This window comes from Echeneis naucrates, chromosome 5 (genome assembly GCF_900963305.1).
Source record: "Echeneis naucrates chromosome 5, fEcheNa1.1, whole genome shotgun sequence".
Taxonomy (NCBI): domain Eukaryota; kingdom Metazoa; phylum Chordata; class Actinopteri; order Carangiformes; family Echeneidae; genus Echeneis; species Echeneis naucrates.
In genome coordinates, this window is record NC_042515.1 from 22071922 (window position 1) to 22092516 (window position 20595).

At 40.0% G+C, this 20595-nt stretch overlaps 1 protein-coding gene across 1 annotated transcript in view; it reads left to right on the forward strand.

Moving 5' to 3' along the window:
* The first annotated feature begins 286 nt into the window (after positions 1 to 286).
* Positions 287 to 20595, forward strand: part of cntn4 (contactin 4) — a 159580-nt gene continuing 139271 nt past the window's right edge. The window contains 2 exon segments of the mRNA XM_029502436.1: positions 287 to 572; positions 17325 to 17461. Coding sequence (XP_029358296.1) covers positions 17407 to 17461 — 55 coding nt within the window. The 5' untranslated portion in view covers positions 287 to 572; positions 17325 to 17406.

The window sequence follows — 20595 nt, forward strand, 5'->3', positions numbered from 1 at the left end:
TGGGAGAGAGAGAGAGAGAGAGAGAGAGAGAGGGAGAGAGGGAGCGGGAGAGAGAGGGAGAGAGAGAGAGAGAGAGAGGGAGGGAGAGAGAGGCAGAGAGAGGGAGAGAGAGAGAGAGAGAGAGAGAGAGAGGGAGAGAGAGAGGGAGAGAGAGAGAGAGAGAGAGAGAGAGAGAGGGGAGGGGAGACGTGAGTGAGTGAGAGCACACGGAGGCTTCACTTTCCGACATGCGACCTGCCAGACGCCGCGCCGTCAGCCACTCGTGCCACTGACACTGAGAGCGGGTCAGGGGAGACCGTTGGGGGGGGGCGAGAGATGGAGACACAGTAGTGGCACAGCACAGCACAGCACAGCACAACACAACACAACACAACAGAGCGCAGCGCAGCCCAGCTCGTCCATGAATGTAGCGCAACACAAAAGAGAGACAGCGGATTCTTTGCGCACAAAGTCGGACGGATATTTGTGTGCCGCGACCCGACAGTGATGTCTGTGAGCAACATTTCTTTGAGTGAGAAAACGGATTAATCTGAGGCAGTGACTCCCCGGAGAGATTACTTCTGTCAGCACGGGTAAGACTACTGTTTTTGTCAATGTTATTCTGGTAACAGTTATTAGCAGCCTATTATGAGGGAACTTCACGTGTTAAAGTTCAGCAGCAGCGCCAGCTCACTAAGAGAGGAAGCGCAGTTTTACATCGTAACTTTTCACAGATTAGGTTCAAACCTTGTTGTCTTGGTTCTGTTTGTGAGTATAGTGGTGCTGAAATGTGTGTGTGTGTGGGTGTGTGTGTTTGCAAGCGGGGATTGCCTTCTCTGAATTTCACCCTCTGCTGATCTCATTTCCTTGTGTCTACTTTGTTGTGGGACTATCATGGTTGAGGCAAAGTAATCTGTGTGTGTGTGTGTGTGTGTGTGTGTGTGAGAGAGAGAGCGTCTCTCAGATCAGTGCAGATGTTTAGTAATCTGCCGGTGTTGACCCTCCCTTGAATAATCCCTGCGGATTTGGTTGATTATGCGGCCGCCGCCGCCGCCGCCGCTGACCACCTACCGCGGCCATACTGCGGGATTAAGGCGGCAAAACCGAGAGAAAAACCTAAACTTCAGCGCTGACAGAAAGTGTATTTATGTTTAACAGCCAGCCTGTCCACCCACCTCGATTTAGGACTCCAAAGTAACCCCCAGGGTGATACACAAATCGAAGTTGTGTTGATAGTTGCTTTCCTGATGATGCTCGGGATGAATCAGCCTGTGTGTCACTGTATCACAGCTCTAACGGTGTTAATCATCTGTCAGTCACTGCATAAGCTTCTCCCCTGTTTGGCCCAGAGTCTGATGGCCAGCAAATGCCACATAAGCCTACTTTAATATGTTTAATAGATATGAGCATCTGTGCAGCTTCTGCACGGCTAACGTGCCAACTTCTGTTAAAACTGCTCACTGAAAAGTAATTCAGCTCTGGGAGCATTAAAAAAAAAAAAGAGAGCCTGGTGTGTACAGTCTGGGAAAATGTGTCTGTTTGGTGATAAGACCAGTCAGCACAGACCACGGGCATCTATTTCATGATGTACTGACATTGTTCATTCAGGATTAAGTCTGTAGCAGATTGAGGAGTGGCTCTTGTAACCCGCTGTGTGTGATCTGTTTCAGGGAAACAAGCAGAGCTCATCTTATTCTAAAGTTTACACTGGCAAACAAAGAAAGACTGCATCAGGGAGATAATTCTGCAGCAAAGATACAAACTGCATTTTAATTCACTATGATAATTGCAACTGCACCCTTTTTTTTTGGGGGGGGGGGGGGGGGTGTCACCTTTGATAGCAATGTGGTCCAGGCTGTCCAGGTGCAGCCTCACATAGTTGAAAAAACAAAACACACTCACAAAAAAAAAAAAAAAAAAAAAAAAAAAGCCTTTTAATGGCTGCTGACATCCTGGAAGCTAACAGCCCTGTCAGAAGTGACGGAGCACAGAAGTGGCATTAAAAATATCCAAGTACAGGTGCATTTAGACACACGGCATAAAAAATTCATAGCACTGTTCCTGCAGGAAGTATCCAAGAAATGTCATCACAGTCATCTTTATTTCATGTCTCTCCAGGAAAACTAGCTCAAGGAACAGAAGGAAGGTAGAATGGGTGGTTTTTATGCAAAGTGTTTGAAGTACAGTACGATGGAGGAGGTAGGAGCGAACAGCTGTTTCCGACTTGTCTCACACAGAGAGCTGCGCTTTTACGCCTCGCGTTGACCTGTTTTGTTATGAGATATCCCCTAAATACTGACATTACAGCCACTCTGGCTCTTCACGGCAGTCATGTCAGCTTCATCATACGTCCATCAGTTGCTTGTACTGCACCGAGGCATGCTGTGGACCTGTTGCGTTGTCCTCCTCCTTGGATTCACCTTTTGTTCGGCATGTTGGCCTGAACCTGTGTCACTGGTGGGATGCTAATCTCGGAATATGACAGTTATTAAAACTAAACACAGCTCTTTAATCCCTGTTCAGATGCATGCCTCTTTACTTTACTCCGATTATTTCAAAGGATGTTGTGAGCAAGTCCTTCTTGTCTAGACGCCTGATGAATCGTCTAGCTAATCTGCAGAAAATCAGTGATAACCAAAGTCAAATTTTTTTTGGCTTTGGTGAAGTGATCGCTCTATCTCTGACATTTTATCAACAAAATAACATCAGAAGAATAATATGAATGAAATAAATGGGGATTGATTCTATCAGGATTGGACTGGTCTACAAAATATCAGAGAACTGTGAAATTAAATTCTTATCAATTTTTTTTTTTTTTTTTTTTTGCAAAGCCCAAACTTCAAGTGTCCAATAAATTCAATTAATGAATACAAGAAGACGAAAAATGGCATATTCTTACATTTCAGTGATTGAAATATCACATTTGGATTTTTTGCTTAAAAGATTATGCAAATGATTAATTGAAAATCAAAATAGCTGCTGATCCATTCAAAGCATTCTTTAAATCCTTTATTTGTTGAAAAAAACATTGTCGGCTCTGATTTCAAAAATAAGACAGGTAAGGGAAAAGTACCATCTGTCACAGGAAATTGTCTTTTTTTTTTTTTTTATATATTTTCTACAAAGTTTTCTCCAGACCTCTCAGGTTCATGTCATAATCCGCTTTGGGGCTCCCAAACCCCAGGTTTAGGACCATAATCCTTCTCTCTGACCTGATGTCTGTTTCATAAGCGCAGAGTTTCCACCGCTCTGTCATCAATTAGGAGGCTGAGGTTTGGTTTTATACCGTGCGTTACTTGCTTTAATCTGGCAACCTAGGGCTTGCTTGTGATGTTGAGCGGTGAGTTATGAAGAAATCACACCTGTCAAACAGAAATATGGGAAAATTATATGTTTCTCCCCTTGCCAAACACTAAAAAAGCTGTGATAGCTGTGATTAAGGTGTGCTCCGAGTGTCAGCATGTCATGCCATGTCAGATACAGGAGAGATTCACCATATCGATGTGACACAGCTAATACAGTCAACATTAGATTAAAGTAATAGTCAGAGTCAGAAACATAGTTGTGTGTATTTTTTTGTGTAAGTGTATTTTAAGTTTTCTTTTTTTTTTTCCAAAATGAGTTGTCTGCAGTTGCACACATTGAACTAAATCTTTAATCTGTATGAGTCTGCATACATAGTCTTCCACTCACTGCTACACTTTTAAGAGGATGAAGAATTGTTGCATAATTCAGTCAAAGCAAGGTCATAAATCGACATCATTTGCTAAAATATGTCCCTTCTTCACCAACAGAAGGGATTGTGCGCACACTGCTGTGAATTGGGAGCCCCAAACTGTCGGGTACAAGTACACTTGACTTTAATACAGCAGCACTCCTCCGTGTTGCCCACCTAGTCCCATGTCTCCGTTCATTTTTAGCATTTAGTATAAAAGGGAAAAGATCCAAAAAGGCTCAGAGAGACAGCTCCATTTCCTGCTCTATTTATTGACTCTCATTGGTTCTGTAAATGCCCTCTTTGTAATCCAATTGTATTAGAATAATTTCCCTGATATGTGTTCCCGGTGATATTTTATGATGCTCTATCGCTTCTAGGCCTTTGGTATCAAGGCACCGTAGCCCTTGGGGTAAGTCTTCACAGAGCCTGTAAAGTTCCCTGATTTAAACGCCACACACTTCCTCTCCTCGGGAAAGGCTTTAATTGACGGCTTAATAAGAGCAACGCCACACAGCAACCAACTTTGGAGTCGTGGGGCGGGGGGCTTCTGAGTACTGAGACTGCTGCATTATTAAATGTATTTATATAAGGCTTCCAAACATCTCCTTTCCCATGGAGGCTTAAGCTAAAGTCAGGCTCTGGATTCTTTTTGATGATACACTCCACTTGAATTTGGATTTTCCTATTTTCAGAGGTGTATTGTGCTCTACTGGGTGTGGCTGCTGTGTCAGAGCCATCTTTCCTCCTTCATGTACAATATTAGCACTCGATGAAACTGTGTTGCCCATGAAGCTTTGTTGTTTTTCTTTGTCTGAATCGAGATTAAAGGAATGAATAGAGCAGCTGGGACAGCTCAAAAGAATATTTTAAATACACCCTAAACGCTTTCTCTTTTTATTGATAACTGTCGATAAAATACAGGCAGGCTCACAGTTTGTGCCACATTCTGCCACACATTTTAGTGTAGAATTGTTTGGAGAAAACTGCAGGCGTGATACAAAACAATTTCAACCATTTCATTTTTTTTTCTTTACATTTCATCATCAACATCATCAGCTCCTACCAGGCTCGGTGAAGACTTGTATGTCCATGTGGTGTCGTCGCTCTTTGTTATACTTTAGATAAGAACATCCAAATAACAATTAATAAAACAAGGAATTTTACATCAAGAGGTTTGTCCTCGTTTTGCCTCCAAAAGCTTGAATTGTTTGGATATTTTCCTTGTCAGGAGCCAGAGAGAAAAGGTTAATGAAATTAAAAATGGAGCATCAAACTAAACAGCCTTTTGATGATAACAAAATATTATTATTTTTCAATGAATTAGGTCTAGGTGGAAATTAAGGTAAAGAAGCTAGATTGAAGTGAGGCATGTTTTTAATTATTTACATCGCATGATTCTTACTTTTCCAAAAAGACTTGCAATCAAAAAGCATGACTCATTGTAGTTTGATTTTCTGCTGTATTGCAACAGCAGCGTGAGATGGAAGTTAGCAGAGGGATAGCATGTTGTCAAGATCTATTTGCAAAATAATAACTCATGGAATACATAGTTAATAGAACAAATTGACTGGCACCAACTACTTGTCATGAAAAGTTCCAACCACAAAACCTGGAAGTAATTCAGTGTAAGAATTTAATGGGGACTTAAATGCTCTGGTTTAATCGTGGTAAATTGGTGTTAACAGCCAATAACGTTACGCCTGTCACCCAGAAGAGTCAAAATGTTGATAGAGTTGTGTTCACTGGCGAATGTATTTCTCTTGTTTGCTGTCTAATACACGTGGTTGTTTTCAGACAGACAAAATGTCATTTTGGTTTAATGGAGAAAAGGTTCACAATGCCTCAAAGCGAAAAACATATGCTGCTTATTTTAATTTGATCAAAACCACAATTATCCTCGAAATCCTTCAGCCATATAGACCTATTAATTAACTTTGATTTCCTCCGTTTTACACCCACCATCCAACTCCTCCACCTCTCTGCTACAACTGTGCTGTACATCTGTTGCAGGAAGAAAACTAAAAAAAAAAAAAAACATTATCCGCCAGCATAATCATCTGCAGAATTCCCATTACAGCGTAACTGGGAAAACTCAACTAGCTGATTAGGTTCGTTATCCTTTCAGCACTTCATTTTGCATCTGAGGCAACTGTTCGACAAGTATGAAACATTGACAAGCAAGCTAAATGGAATTTCTAGTGGACAAAACGGTTCAATGGCTAAACTTAAGTTATGTTTGGCCTGGATGAAATAAAACTGAATAAAATCTGTTTGCTGTGGCCTCTCAAGCAAGTTGTGTCCCGACAGGGATGTTATAAGAGTAGTACAGGGTCATTAGAGCTTAAAATATGAGAATGAACTTCATTTGCAGTCCAAAGAAACTCTTTATTCCTCAAATTTTTTTAAACCAAACATTACAACTAGTAAGTGGTTCCCACTTCTTCAGAGTGCAGGTTTGCTGTTTTCCTTCAATCACTATGGTCAGAGATCACATAAAAAAGACTAACCAGATTATTTTCTTCCTTTCTTCATTTTTTTTTCTGAGAGACAAAATGTCCTATGTTTTCGGCCTTGTTACCTCCAGCGCTGTGAAAACCAGGCTACTGTGCTTTTGACTAATTAATCCACCTTTGCGTATGAATTCATGAACCTATTAGCATTTTTACTCGAGTATTATTCCAGAAATCCCTGCTTTCACAGGCATTTGAGCTGCAAGGTGTGACCGCTGTCTGGAGGGTCCTGTTCAAGGGCACCTTCAGGGTATCACCAGCCTCTGTAGTTTGCTCTTTTTTTATGTACATTTTGACATTTACGTGGCAGCTTTTGAATCAAACTAATAAGCTGGGCTTAGATAATGAGGTGTTGTCGTCCACATTTCCAGACAATGTAGTCTATTAAATCAATTCCTCGCTGCAAAACAGATTGTTAGTATAAATTTAGTGATAGGCCAATTAGTAGACAGACACATGTTGCAGCTGCTCAATGAATGCTTTTTAATTGTTAGATGAGGAAATTATGATGTAGCGTCCCTTGGTCATTAGCATTGCTCACATTTTTTTGCTGACTGAAATATGTTTTGGGTTTTTTTTGTCAGAGAAGGAAAAAATCACACATCTAAGAATAACATCTTTCTCATGTGAAATATGTTTGCAGAGAACTGCACATGATGCAACATTCAGGTATTCAAAATCTCGTCTGTTTCTCAAATGGAATAATTAGTTATTCCACAAAGCTGCTGTTTGTTTAGCAGACCATTTCAGATGTGTACGGTTCAGATAAATGAGATTCTGTATTCAGTGTATCAGAGTGCAATTAGCTGGTTCATCCATTAAAACCAAGGACAATAACGAAAAAGAACAAACAACGCCTGTTTAGCTGTGCTGCAATACAACTATCTGTTCTAGATAAGACCAGAAGTGCAGCGTGTTTTCTCAATAAAAGACAAAGACTATGTAAAAAATATACTTTCTTAATGCACTTTGTCCCGTGCAGAGATGAGTCTTATATTGAATAAGCTTGAAGCAGAACATGCCACTTTCAGTCAACAGTCATTCAATGTGTTTTACCTTTTATTATAATGTTATAATGAACGTTCTGTGTGTGATCATTTCTTGGAGGGAAATGCTTTTTTATTGACACTTGATGATTGTGTCTCAATTAAAAAAAAAATATAATAATATATTGGCATAGAATCTGCACTATCCGTTGTTTGCTCAAATACCCGAAATAACCTGTGAAATGCAACAAGAAATCACCCTGAAAAGCCACACAAACTCTGCATCTCAGTGCATTCTGTGTCCAAGCATTCCTTTTTTATTTTTTCTCTTCAAAAATTTCTCTGTGAGTGAAACTCAAATTCAGTTTTTCTTGAAGTTTGCACTCGAGATGCATCAGGGTGATAGAGTTTGGAAAAGTCACTCTCCAGTTTCAAACTGTCCGAGTGTCCCGCCCACATCAGCAGTGATGTGGATGCACAGCAGAGAGCTGTTTTTATCAGGCTGTCACAGTTAGGCTTTACCAGCACCATAGCTGTACGCAGAGCTCAGCACAACAGTATGGAGAGTAAAATTAAGCCTCGGGCACGTCGCGTATGTAAATGCTTTCACAACAAAGGTGCTGATGACTGTGTATGTTAACCCAATACATATTACATCTACACTTGCTGTCATGGACTGTGACTGTATAGAATTGACAGTGGAAGGCAATTGAATTCTGCTTTTAGCTTAATGAGACAGCAAGAACAGCAAGATGTAACTGGTAATAAATGTATTTCTAATAAGCGTTTATGCTAAGCAATAAGCAATCAGTAGTGCTCTATGGGGAGCAAAGATTCTCTAAAACCAATATATTGATTGAAAGTCACTCTGTAAAAAATCTCATTAATAATAATTAGAGGTAGTGAATTCTCTGATGTAAGAAAAAAAAATGTTTGCATTGTCGTTACATAGTCCTTTGTTACCTGGACTTCATAATTTTAAGCAAATACATGGTGAAAGAGCGAAAGGTGATGAGAGCCACAAAGGACAGTTGAGAGTTGCTTATGTTGTCAGCTACGGGGTTATTTCAGAAACTCTAAGTCACAGCCAAAGCAAATGTTCAGCTGGGTGGCCTGAGTCAACTTGTAGTCCATCAGTGGAATCAGTGTTGAATTTACATGAAAAGACGTTTTGCCAATGTCAATGCGAGCAAGCAACTAACACCGTAAGTTATACGAATCTATGAATGCACTGAGTTACTCATTAAATTCCTATTTTTCTTCCACTCAGCTGGCAGCTACATGCTAGCAGCCCAGGTCTACACACATACAAAGGAGCGAAAATGTGAAATGTCAAGTTTTTCAGCATAAAAAGGAAAACGTAAACGTAACAATGTGGTAGGTGGTCCAGAAACACCTTGCAAAAGCTCGAAGGTCACATGGCCTTACTCAGTCTGCTCAGAGAAACCCAGTGGAAGAAGGACCTGCGTCCTCTGTCAAGGTTTTGCTTCATACAGAGATTTTGTATTGGCTTGCTCTCATCTCTGAAGGGTATTGTTTGAAGACCAAATGCACTTTGAGTCTTGGTGCAACTGCTCTCATGTTGTTTCCTTTTACAGATGAACAAGCCATGGATTGGTCATTATTTCATCAATTAAAAAAAAACAAACAAAAAAACTATGGCTCCAAATAGTTTTAGGAGTCGTTGGCAGATTATTCAGCATCAATTGATCTGGAAAATAATATCTACAGCCGTTATTAGAGATCATCTAACAATTACACGTTTTCCATATCTAGCTGTCTTGCTATGCCACACTGCTCTAAAATATGGCAGCATTTGTGTGGAGCAACTTGAATTTGAACTCTCTTATGTTCTTGATTGATGGGGAATTGCTGTGCTTGACTTGCCAGTGTTGTGAGAACGGGTCAAGGTATTCGTGCCAGGTGTGAGCATAAACAGATTTCATTCAAAAGCTTCTTTCCTCTTTTATCGAATGCTGGCCCATTTGACTTGAAATACCTTCAAATACCCCTTTCATGTTTCCCATATGACAAAAAGCAGTCAGCACACACCAGAACAGATGAGAGTCATTAAGGGCATGCATCCACTATAAATGTTAGAAAGTGCTTGGTAGACACACCTCTTCGCCGTTTGGCTCTCCGCCCTGATATCATTGAGCACTGGATGATCGATCTCTGAGGACCAGCACAGTACATTAACCAGGCGTGTTATCTCTTCCTGTGCTAATTTAATTCAAGGTGTGATTCCGTGGTTCCTTCGCAAAGACATCGGTTTCTTCTTGGAACCAACTTTTGGAAAAGATGGATTCTGGACTGCTTCACTGAATTTTGGGCTGGCAAACAGTGCTGTGACTTCAAGGGGGATAAAAGAGGTGATTGAAGCGGTTATGTCCCTGTCTAAGCAGTGTTGGAGTTCCAAGTAATCACCAGGTTGACTTTCTTAGACATACTTTTTATCTAAAGAATATTGAATGAAAAAAGAAAAAAGAAGCACTTTTACAGGAATATTTATTTTGCTCCGTGATATATTTCACTTCACACTTTTTCATTCATACACTTACAGCTCCTCTATTGTTATAACCCCATTCAATGCCACAGTAGCTTTTCTTAAATTCTGCCAGAAGGCAAAATAATCTCAAAACTGTGTATTTACAAGAAGGTCCAAAGTGTATACTTATGGTCACTGTGCTCATTTTACACTTGAAAAATGTAATTAAGCTGTTAACTGTATAATGGATGAAAATGAATCAATCTTAAAATTTTCTGGCAATTTGTTACTGGCAGAATCCATTGATTATCTCCTCCCCTCAGGCTCCATAGTATCATCAGTCATTTCTCTTTAACAAATGCAGCTGCAGTATATTACATCTATAATGTCTAATGCCTGAGTGGTACCGAGCCAGACTGCGAAATTATTGCAGGAAATCAGCATGAAAGAAAGTGAATGATGTCTGTGAATTATACTTATACCAATTGTAGCCGTAGCGGTAATGATGAGAGCAGTATTATTAGTATTGGCAGCAGAAGTAACTGCAGCATTTGCGGTTTTGCAGTAGCAGCGCTGTTCTAATATTAATACTACACTAGCATTGGTCCGGAGTGTATTTACAATAACCACTCATCCATTCTTCCAAGTTGCAATTTTGTAATCATTGCACTCTGCAATAACAGCAATGTGAATTCCATTATTTGTGAGTCAAGTATCATCGCAAATACAAGTAAAAGTGTCACTTGTTTCTTTTGTCATCATGCCTTTTGCTTTTATAGTGCTACAAAAATTCATCCTTGATGATTGAGAGGGATGTCTCAGAATGTGCATCTTAGTTGTAACATTGCAAGCACTGGTAAACCCTGTGCTAACAAGGCACGGCTTGATATGCTCTGTGGAGCCAGAGCATTTATCAACTTCCATTTTCCTGGCATCGAGTAAATAAATAGATTACAGCGGCAATGGGCAAGAGCAAATTTGGGAGGCGCTCAGTAGCGTTATCTTTGGCTGCTGGGCTGCTTTAAAAACGGGACCAAAGCAAGACTTTGATTTTGTGAAAAAAGACATTAATAAAGCGGAGGAAAGTAGTAATCAACAGCACCTGCTGTGCTGTAACAGCTGATGAGCCACTGGGATGGATACAGATCAAATGCTGAATTTGATCTATATTTCCTCACATACAGACTGCAGGTGCCTGAATAGTGCACATAAAGTGACAAAATACATTCCACTTTTTCATCACTTGTCCTTTCTTGTCTTGTCTTCTTGTCACTTGTCTACATAGTGAAAGGGGAGGTGCCACAAGCCAATTTTCAATCTTGCTGAAATACTCTCTCAAATGCTGTGTGTATTTGTCGAAAGGAAAACATTCATTTATGGTCACATGCACAGGGCAGATGGAAATTTTGGTGGCTGGCACTGAGGGTCAAATTTTTTGAGTATTTGATTTTCCAAAGTTGCAAAGTGCTGAACAAAAGAATGGAACCACAAAAAGCGTATCAAATTAAATGAATTAAAATTCTCCCAGCAGGCAGAAGCCTCATATCTATTCTCAGCAGGTAAGTAATTCCACCACAACAGTCTTCAGTCACCAATCAGGCTGTGGGGACAACCAGCAGGCCACTATCAGCTGATCTAAGATGTCTTCTGGGCTCATAGGAAGTTGGCAAACACTTACATGCTATAGGCCTGGATATATAAACCCTTCAAAGAGCCTTTCATTAAAATCAGTCTAGAAACAAACAGGAGTCCAATGCAGGCAGGGCGGAATTGCTGTTGTGTGGCAGCATTTTCTTGTAACATCGAGACTCTCAGCAGCACAATTTGAGGAACCCTGAGCATTAAATGAATGGAGGTTACTACAGATACCAGGGTTGTAATCACAACCATATTTACATCCTGAGAGGATACAAAATGTTGAACTCAAATACCTGAGATTAACCAAGTTGGAAGAAGAAAGAACCCTGTTAACATGTTTATGAAAGCAAGAGCACCAGATAAACCTTAATGGATACATGATTGACCCTCGAGGAACTCCATGTAGGAAATGGGAAAATGGATAACAGGACTTCCACACACTATAGAAGGTTCTATAAGGCAGAGATAGTTAATTTAAGTCAGATCTTGTGCTACAAACCAAACATTACAATGTTACAGTTTGGAAATATCCAAATTGAATTGCAGCAGATCGTTTTACTAACTCTAACAGCATCTGTAAATAAGTGGACAAACCCCAAGTCAGGGGCTCACTGGCATGGAGCATTAGGAGGGGCTGGTCCAGGAGGGACACTGAGCCGCAACAAGACAGGAAGGAATGTGGAAAATGGTTCTTTCCCTAAAGTTTGTCTGGTTAATAAGTAACTTTGTAAATATAAGCAAAATCAACATTAAAAATAGGTGACAGAATGAGAACCACAGTCTTGTTTATTTTTGGGGTGGGGCGCTGAATTTTACCTTCATACAAGGATTTATTCACCTATTTGTTGCTACTGTGTTATTTTAAGAACACATGATTTGGGTCTTTGTTGAGTTTCACCACTTTCTATCTGGGTGGTTAGCTGTGTTCACGAGGTGCAATGAGCAGTGGGTTAATAAAAGATCTTTCTGCCGAAAACATCAGAAGTGGTGAAAGTGAGAGATTTGCAAAAAAACTACCTGAGCTAAAAGAGAAGAAAAGTGTGTGGAGCCGAGGGAACTGCAGAGACAGGTTATGAATCTCTGTGGGTTTGTGACAGTTTTGACATTATGCTGATTAGTAACGTAACGATATTGATTAGTGCAGCTTTAACTTTTCAGCAATTAATTAGGAAACAGCATCCATAGAGACTTATAATCACAAGTAATATTCTGTCTACCCTGGTTTTCATTCATTATCATCCCAGTGTATGCATTTCCATTTTTTGAAATGTGGTGAATGTGGCAATATGGAAGATCAGTGTGAGAATTATAACCCCCCCCTGTGTTAAAAGTGGAATGATATTCCCTCCTGTGTAAGTAAAAGGGTTTGGTGTGTCCTCAAAACGGATCTCTGTTATTACACCTGTCACGCTCATGTGCATCATACTAAGCGTTTTGTACAGTTTAATATATCAAATTATTACTGATGTAAAATGTTAAAAGGAAACTAAGAGACAACAAAGGCTTGAGCTAATATGCGCAGAGTTTGGTTCCTTCACCAGACGCATTTTAATATGCATGAAACAGCCCTTATAAAGTTAGACACAGCCTTGTGCTGTAGATATATCCAAGACAGACTCTGACAACCCTCTATATGATCTGTGAAGATAAAAGGCCCGTTTTCTGTAGGAGGAGACAGGAGACGGGTCTGGAAGGTAGAGAGTCTAAAATTAATAGGAATGTGGCCTAATCACACAGTTTCACGAAACTTCTTCATGTGTTTGTCGTTGCATTTGTTTCTCTCTTGCTGGCTGTGTTGTAAAACTTCATGCCGCCGTTGCTAAATCACAGCAGGTTGGAATCACAGAGTGCTGTGCTTCTTTGTGAAGGCAAAAATTGCACAAATAGTTGTAATTTCAGAGAGGTTTGTGTTGAACAAGACTCAGTTTTAAATATATCTTTTTTTTTTTTTTTTTTATTCTTACCCGTTAGATGTAAAGAGGCGTTAGAGTAACACTGCTTGTTTCCTGCAGGTCTTCTGCAAAAACGCAGATTTCATTTCTTAACTGGTAAATTCTTACATCAGTGCAGCTTATCCAGAGGCGGCAGCTGACATTTCCCCTCACTTATTTTGTATTCTTACCTCAAGGTTGCCGACAAAGTGGATAAATCTGCCTCCTCCTTCACTATGCCCTATTTACATCCTTGACTCAACAACACCTTTAAACCAAATACCGATCAAATTGGCTTCCAACTTAGAAAGCGTTTTAACGTTGAGACTGGGAGTGCAGGAAAAAAATGTACCCAGCTTGGTGTTTGACAACAAATGGTGCTGTAGCAACGGTGTTTTGAAGAATGGTTACCAATTTAGTTTTTATCCCATTTACCCTAACGCGTTTTCACAAGGATGCTCATGAATTCTATCAGGACATGGGAGGAAACGCAAACACAGAAGCTATACTGGACATTAATACATACGGGTGGTTGGTAGCTACAATAGTATTATAAGCGGCAAAATAACAATCAAAGAAGTACAAGCTTGTGAACCACATCATAAAGTCTTTGCAATACTTCAACAAGGCAATGGTGACAGTGCCAGTGCTTGCAGCCCCTAAACAGCTGTCTTTGCTTTATTATCATTCATTCATCTACGACGGCACCATTTCTGGGTCAAGAGGGGTGCTGGAGCCAATCCCAGCTCACACTGGTCCATCACAGGGCCAACACAAAGAGACACACAGAGACAAGCAACCTATCACACTCACATTCAGACCTACAGACAATTTAGAGTCACCAGTTAACCCAAACATGATGTCTTTGGACGGTGGGAGGAAACTGGAGTACTCACAGGAAGCTTTCTTGTTATTATTATCAATAAAAAGTCAAATCAAAACACACACACACAAAAGATGTCTTATTTATTCAAAAGGAGACAGTATAGGTTCAACCTTGGCTAAGCTTTTACATGAACAACAATATGAACGCATCTGGCTAGATGATGCAGTGGCCACTCACATGCAAGTCCCATATTTCCACTGTCATCTTTTGATCATCTTGACAGAAGATAAACTAGCTGCTGCTGTGATGACGTAGTAAAATGCAATCTCTGAGTATTACAAACTGTGCTCTCAGATTTCCAGGGTCTGTTTCTCAGACCTCTTGGATTTAATTTCATGCCTTTCCATTGTTCCAAGGCAGGGTGCTTTCTTTTTCTGTCAATCCTATGGTGAGGTAGTAAATAGCAACTCTGGTTAGGGGTATACAAACTAATCTTAAAGGCACTGATCAGTCTGAGAACATTTTTGCATCTCACCATGTTTTCTTCTTACATGATGCCTATCCAGTGATCATGTAATCTCCAGAAGAAAAAAAAAAAAAAATAAAGTCATTTATTTGATGCCAGCTGGCAATAAAAATGCAGAAATGAATCCACTGACTGTCAAAACTTATATTGTTACTCATTACCAAAGGAAATAAGACAAAAATTAAATTAAATTGTGTCATATATTCAATAAACCCACAGAATAACTACTTGTAAATTTTCTGACAGCAGTAATACACCGTCAACACACTCATCTATCCATTCAACTGCAGATATTAGCCATGTGATGCAATCTGTGACATACACACAATTGAAGAACTAATTCCATTAAATGTCTGTCACAAGGACGGTGTATGTGGCGACATAACCAAGTTTTAGAAAGCTTAGCTGCAGGCATTGAAGATATATGGAGGCAGGCAAATTTAGGAAGGTCGGAGACAAAGAGAGTTGCGATTCAGTTTGTTCAAGAAGGAGGGGAAGTCAATAAGATAACAAGGAGGCACGGCAGCTTAGAGGATGCTAGTGACTGGGAAACGCAGGTGGATTTAGGAAGAAAGCTTTTTTTTCCCCAGGAAATAGCCTGTACAAAGCTAAGGCCTGATATAATTTTGTGGTCTAGGGGTAGAATTAGAGTATATTTCATAGAGCTGACTCTGCCGTGGGAGGATTCAGTTGAAGAAGCATATGAAAGGAAAAAGCTCATGTATGCAGATCTAGGTGAGGATGCTGAGCAGCAAGGATGAGAGGTTAGGTTTTGTCCAGTGGAAGTAGGATGTAGAGGGTTTGTAGCCAGATCTGTTGCTGCTTTGTTGAGGAAGGGGACAGAGGGTGAGGAAAATAGTGAAGGAAATGTCGGATGAGGCAGTAAGATCCAGTCAGTGGATTTGGATTAGAAGAAGTAATAGTAGCTGGGGGCCCAGCAGGGGGAGCTCTTAAAACAGACAGACCCTTGGGAGAAGCAGAGGAAGAAATCCAGGAAGAGGAAGTGCATTTAAGTGGAGGGTGGGGCCTGTTTGAGCCTCTTTGAGACCATGTGGTTAGTCCAGGTGAGTTGGCCTGTACTGGTTTGATTTGATTTGAGTATAGGTCTGTTCAGCTGAATCTGTTCGATGAATCTGCTAGTGTAGCTTGTCCTCCACCTCCTGTCCCTTGTATACTTTCATGCCCCCTACCCGAACCAGAGTCTGTAGCCCCACCCCGCTTTTACTGGTGCAGTTGTTGAGAGTAGTCGACGGTAGGTCTGTGTGAGATAGTTGTCTTTGTGTGAGGAGTGGTGATGGCTGGCATTAGGAGGGTGACTCTGGGACGCCAGTGTTGACGGTCTAGCCTTCTGGAGGTGTCGTGGGCCTAACTAGATGAAACACCGGTGAAAGGAGGTTCCCACCTGATGACCCCAAAGACTTGTTAACTATCACTGCTCACTGGCCTAGTTAGATATGAGCTTTTAGGGCACATAGGACAGGGCAAAAGTTTGTTGTTAGGGAGTAAGTCAATGAGTCTGATCCTTTTTTTTTTTTTTTTTTTTTTTTTGGCGCACAAGTTTCTGGTGTTTACTCTAAATGTTCCCAAAAACATGAAAAATATTTTGATGTGGCCCAGCAATGTTTTGTTCCTCGCCTAACTTATCCCAACAATAACAATGTATGGTGTAGTCACTTCGTTAAAAATCTGTACAGTATGTGAAGACGCGGAAAACCAGCAGGAGGTTTGCATTAAACACAAACAGCTGAAGTTTTTGTGCAACTTGTCTGTCTTTAAAGCGGACCACTGACGGGGGAGATGAGTTTCTGTAAATCCTCTTTTGTACGCAGTACAGCATGTACTGTATTAAGATAATGAACGTGTCAAAAACTGTCATGTATCAGTGAGTTGAACATCCTCAGCAAAAACAATTTTTTAGTGTTTGGGTTTTCTTCTAGGCCAGAAAAGAGCACGGAGCATCTTCATGAGTATTGACAGACTTTTAACTGAGCAAGGTCCCCCCACCCCGCCTCCACCTCAGCCTCAATCATTCTTTCAGCGTCTTTCCTGTCGCAGAGGTTTGAGATGCTGAGAAGTCCTGCCTTCCTGACACTCTACAAACTTTTCAGTTTTAATTCTCACTCCAGGGAGATGAAGTCTAAAAGGGAAAAACACATGACTGTTGTGAAATTCTTCTAGATGTTTCAGGGCTTTTCATCTTTTGGCTTTGCACCTTTGTGAGCATAAAAGCTGTGAGACTTCAAGGAAGAACAATAGTGGAACTTATAGCAATGGCTCTGCTTTTTGAATTGACTATCCCTGGAGCTGCTGAAAATATGGAAATGAAAGTATGAGATATTTTGTTTGTTCATATGCCTAGAATGGAAATTCTTTGTTTAGTTTTTTTTTTCTTTGTCACGTAACTTTTAGGAAAGCGGAAACAGCAGGAACTTGCACTGTGTATTTGATTAAAACTACTGATTGTGAATCCCAGGAAAGACAGCTGCTGAAATTTATCACGTATTCACAGGTTTAAGTTCAGTTCTGGCTGTCAGCTCTAAACACAGTTATAAATGCAATTATTCTTATCACAGTGCTCTTTCCTCTGTGTTCCTGCTGTCTTTTTGTGTTCCACACCTTGTGAAATATGCATGCTGAGCGAAAAAGAAGAGACTCATTTTCAAAGGTGCTGCTAATGACAACCTTCCCTCCAGACTCATCTCACCTGTTCCTTTTTCCACAGATTGGGAAACCAGGCGGGTGCAAATCTGATTCCATACATTAGTGATTGAATGTGAGACTACTTTGACCCTACGAAATTGAAGATGATGTTGCTATGGAAACTGCTGGTACTGCAGTCACTTATGGGGTGCCTTGCAGGTAAAGTATCTTATTAAGAACTTTTGATGCATGCCAAAGCTGCTGTTGTGAAGTCTGAGTTATTCGTATGTATTTGGGGCAGGCGGTACTTTGAAAGCCATAGTTTAGAAAGAAGCCACTTCGAGTTGATTAAGCAGAGGCAAAAAATATTTCAATCCACTGACATAAAATAAAAATATAATAGCATAAACTGACAATTATTGTTTAAAGCCGCTATTGTGTGCTTTCCTAGACTTTCCGATGCGCCACACAGAAAAGGTGACAATATCATCCTGAATATCAGTGAGGAGAATTTACTGCATCAAAGTGGGGGTGACAATATTCAGTTCAACTGAGTAACACACTTCCCAATTAAGATTTTATCAAGAGTGGAAACCTGCCGTAAACCTAATGCAGTTTTTCCAATATAGCAAAAATGATCACTGTAGCTGCTGTGCCACGCAGTTGCAATTGCATGTCTGTGCATTGCTCCTAATTTGAAATGACTGATAGAAGAAGTGTAGATGCGTCGTGCCACTAGAAATGAGATTGAGAGAGGGAAGAGGACAAGAAGAGACAGAGTTGGGTAGATTTCACAAGTTAGTAACAAGTTATCTTAACACAATCCCCACCCACCTCAATGTTTGGCCTAGCCATTGGACAACACTGGAACACTGGATGTGCGTTCCAGGACTGCTGTTCTGGAACTGGCTCTTCAGCGGCTTGACTTGAGACCCCGTCTTCAACTGCCTTCTTTTCCAGTTAAAAAACAAACAACTTAGCATTCATTTACAATTTCCTGCCTCAAACACAGCTAATGTAAAATGAAGAGCTACGTGTTTATGAAATAAGTTAATATACAAACATTAAACGTACACTGTAACTTTTTCACCACTAATGACGCTGTTGAAAAATGAATTTTAATGAGCTTAGGGTTATTTAAATGCAACTTTTCATTGTTGGAGAAAAATAAGGACCTCCACAGGGCACCTTTAATTCTGATCCCAGAAATAATTTTATAGTGAAATTTCATAGTGGAATGAGATAAAAAAAAAAACAAAAAAACTTGCTGTCCACTTTAACTTGAGCCGCTTAATGAATCCAGTGTGAGAAATGTTTCAGGAGACTCCTCTTCATCTATTTTAAATTAATCCCATGCCAGGTAGAACAGTCTCCTGTATTCATTTGGATTCATTAAGCCTGCAGCACAATAGTTACAGTAAGTAATCGATGGATGGATGGATGAATGAATGAGTTGTTGGATGAATAAGGAAGTCGGTGAATGAATCAATCAATCGGTCAATTGGTGAAAGAATCAGTTAGCAGGAGTTAACAGGAAATCTTTCTCTGGGTTCTCTCAAATGTCCATCATTCATTTACGGCGCAGTAAAGTTGAGTTATAGCTTCATTATGTCGTGCTGCCCATTTTAGCCAGAGGCTCTGTGGCATTGATCACATTTTGATGGAGGACTTTAATTTGTCTCCTTTACAAATAGGTGGGGTCACCAGAGAGCATCAGTAGAATCACTCAGCGTGTTTAATCAACAGGCATTATATGGATCCTGATGAAGAAAAGGCTTTATTGAATTCTGTGTTCTGGTAAAACACTGCTTCTCATTACTCAACATACATTAAGCCTCTCGTGAACCTCATGCCCTCTGCTGCACATTAGATAATCAGATCTGTGCCAGGGATCTTTGAGCCACAGCGCTGTGGCCTCACCGTCTTGCCAATGTCGCTGCCGATAACGGACTTGCACGCTTTGGGTGTGGCTGCATCGTCATGGAGATGATACATTATTGAGGTTATTCCTGTCATGGAGAAATGCATCACAAATTAAGAAGCCTAGTTATTTGTGCATGGATATTAACTTGTTTGGATTACGTTCAGTGTAAACCAGTGTTTCTCCGCTGGCATAGGATGATGCATAATTAACATAGAACAATTCATCAGTGTCTAAATAATCTCTTTATAGAATAAGGTCTGCGGCTGAATGTGCTCGCTCTGAGCTGTTTTTTTTTTTTTTTTTTTTTTTTTTTTTCCTCTCCTTGAGACATCAGCTTCATGCAATGCGAGAACACAATACACACGTCATTGTTATGTTAAGTATCGAACTTGAAAATGTTTTCTATCTAAATCTCCAACAAAATGGTGTCCTGACACTAACCATGGATTTCACCTAGAAGGATGTTGATGCTGAAACAGTGAAAGCTCTGGGTTAATTTCAATGGCATGATTTTCTATTGTTATTGAAATCTTCTCTTTTTTTTTTTTTTTTTTTTTTTTTTAACACAATTAATGCGCACCAAGGGTAGAGAGACAGGGTCATACAGCCACACTGATTGCAATGAAAGTTTTTAGCTAAGGTTTTAGCACTTCAGTACTTGGTGTCACATTGGAAAAACCTTCAGATGGGGGAAAAAAAAAAAAAAGCTATTGTCCTTCTGTAAAATATTTACTGCATGTTCCTACACAATAGTAACTTGATTTAAATCCATATCTAAAAAAAATCACCAGAAATACCTTTTAAAAAGAAATTTGTTCAGCTCAAGGGTTTTTTTTTTTTTTGTTTTTTTTTGTTTTTTTTTTGGAAAAGTTCTCTCTGACCTGCTGTTATAAGAGAACACTGTGACCTCGGCCCCGACAAACCTCAGCCATGGACTCAACCCTTCTGTCAGGCAGTGACATTTAATCCATATTGGTTTGGAGCTTAGGGGAAGAGCCAAAAATGGGTAAATAACAAAAACCAAACTATATGCCCTTTCTTAGATTCAGAGTTGGCAACGCTACATTGAAAGCAACACCTACTACGGAAGAGGTTGAACTAGCAAAGCTCTCACAGTGAGAAATGTAGATCAACCAACTAAAGCCACAGAGAAAATGTTGTTCAACAATGATATAACTGCCGATGTATATATGATAGAAGATTAAAACAACACATAATTACATGTATAAAAAAGTATTAAAACTTTGGTTTAGTATTCGTTGAGCAATATAATAATAAAAAAAAACATATTTACATAGGACCTTTCCAAGTTTTGACTTGTTCATGGCCTGTAACAAAAACAAAAAAAGAAAAAAAAAGGTGTAAGCCACTACTCATAGGAAATAGTTTTTTAAAATGATCATGGTGATTCTCCCTCAGGCTGAGATTC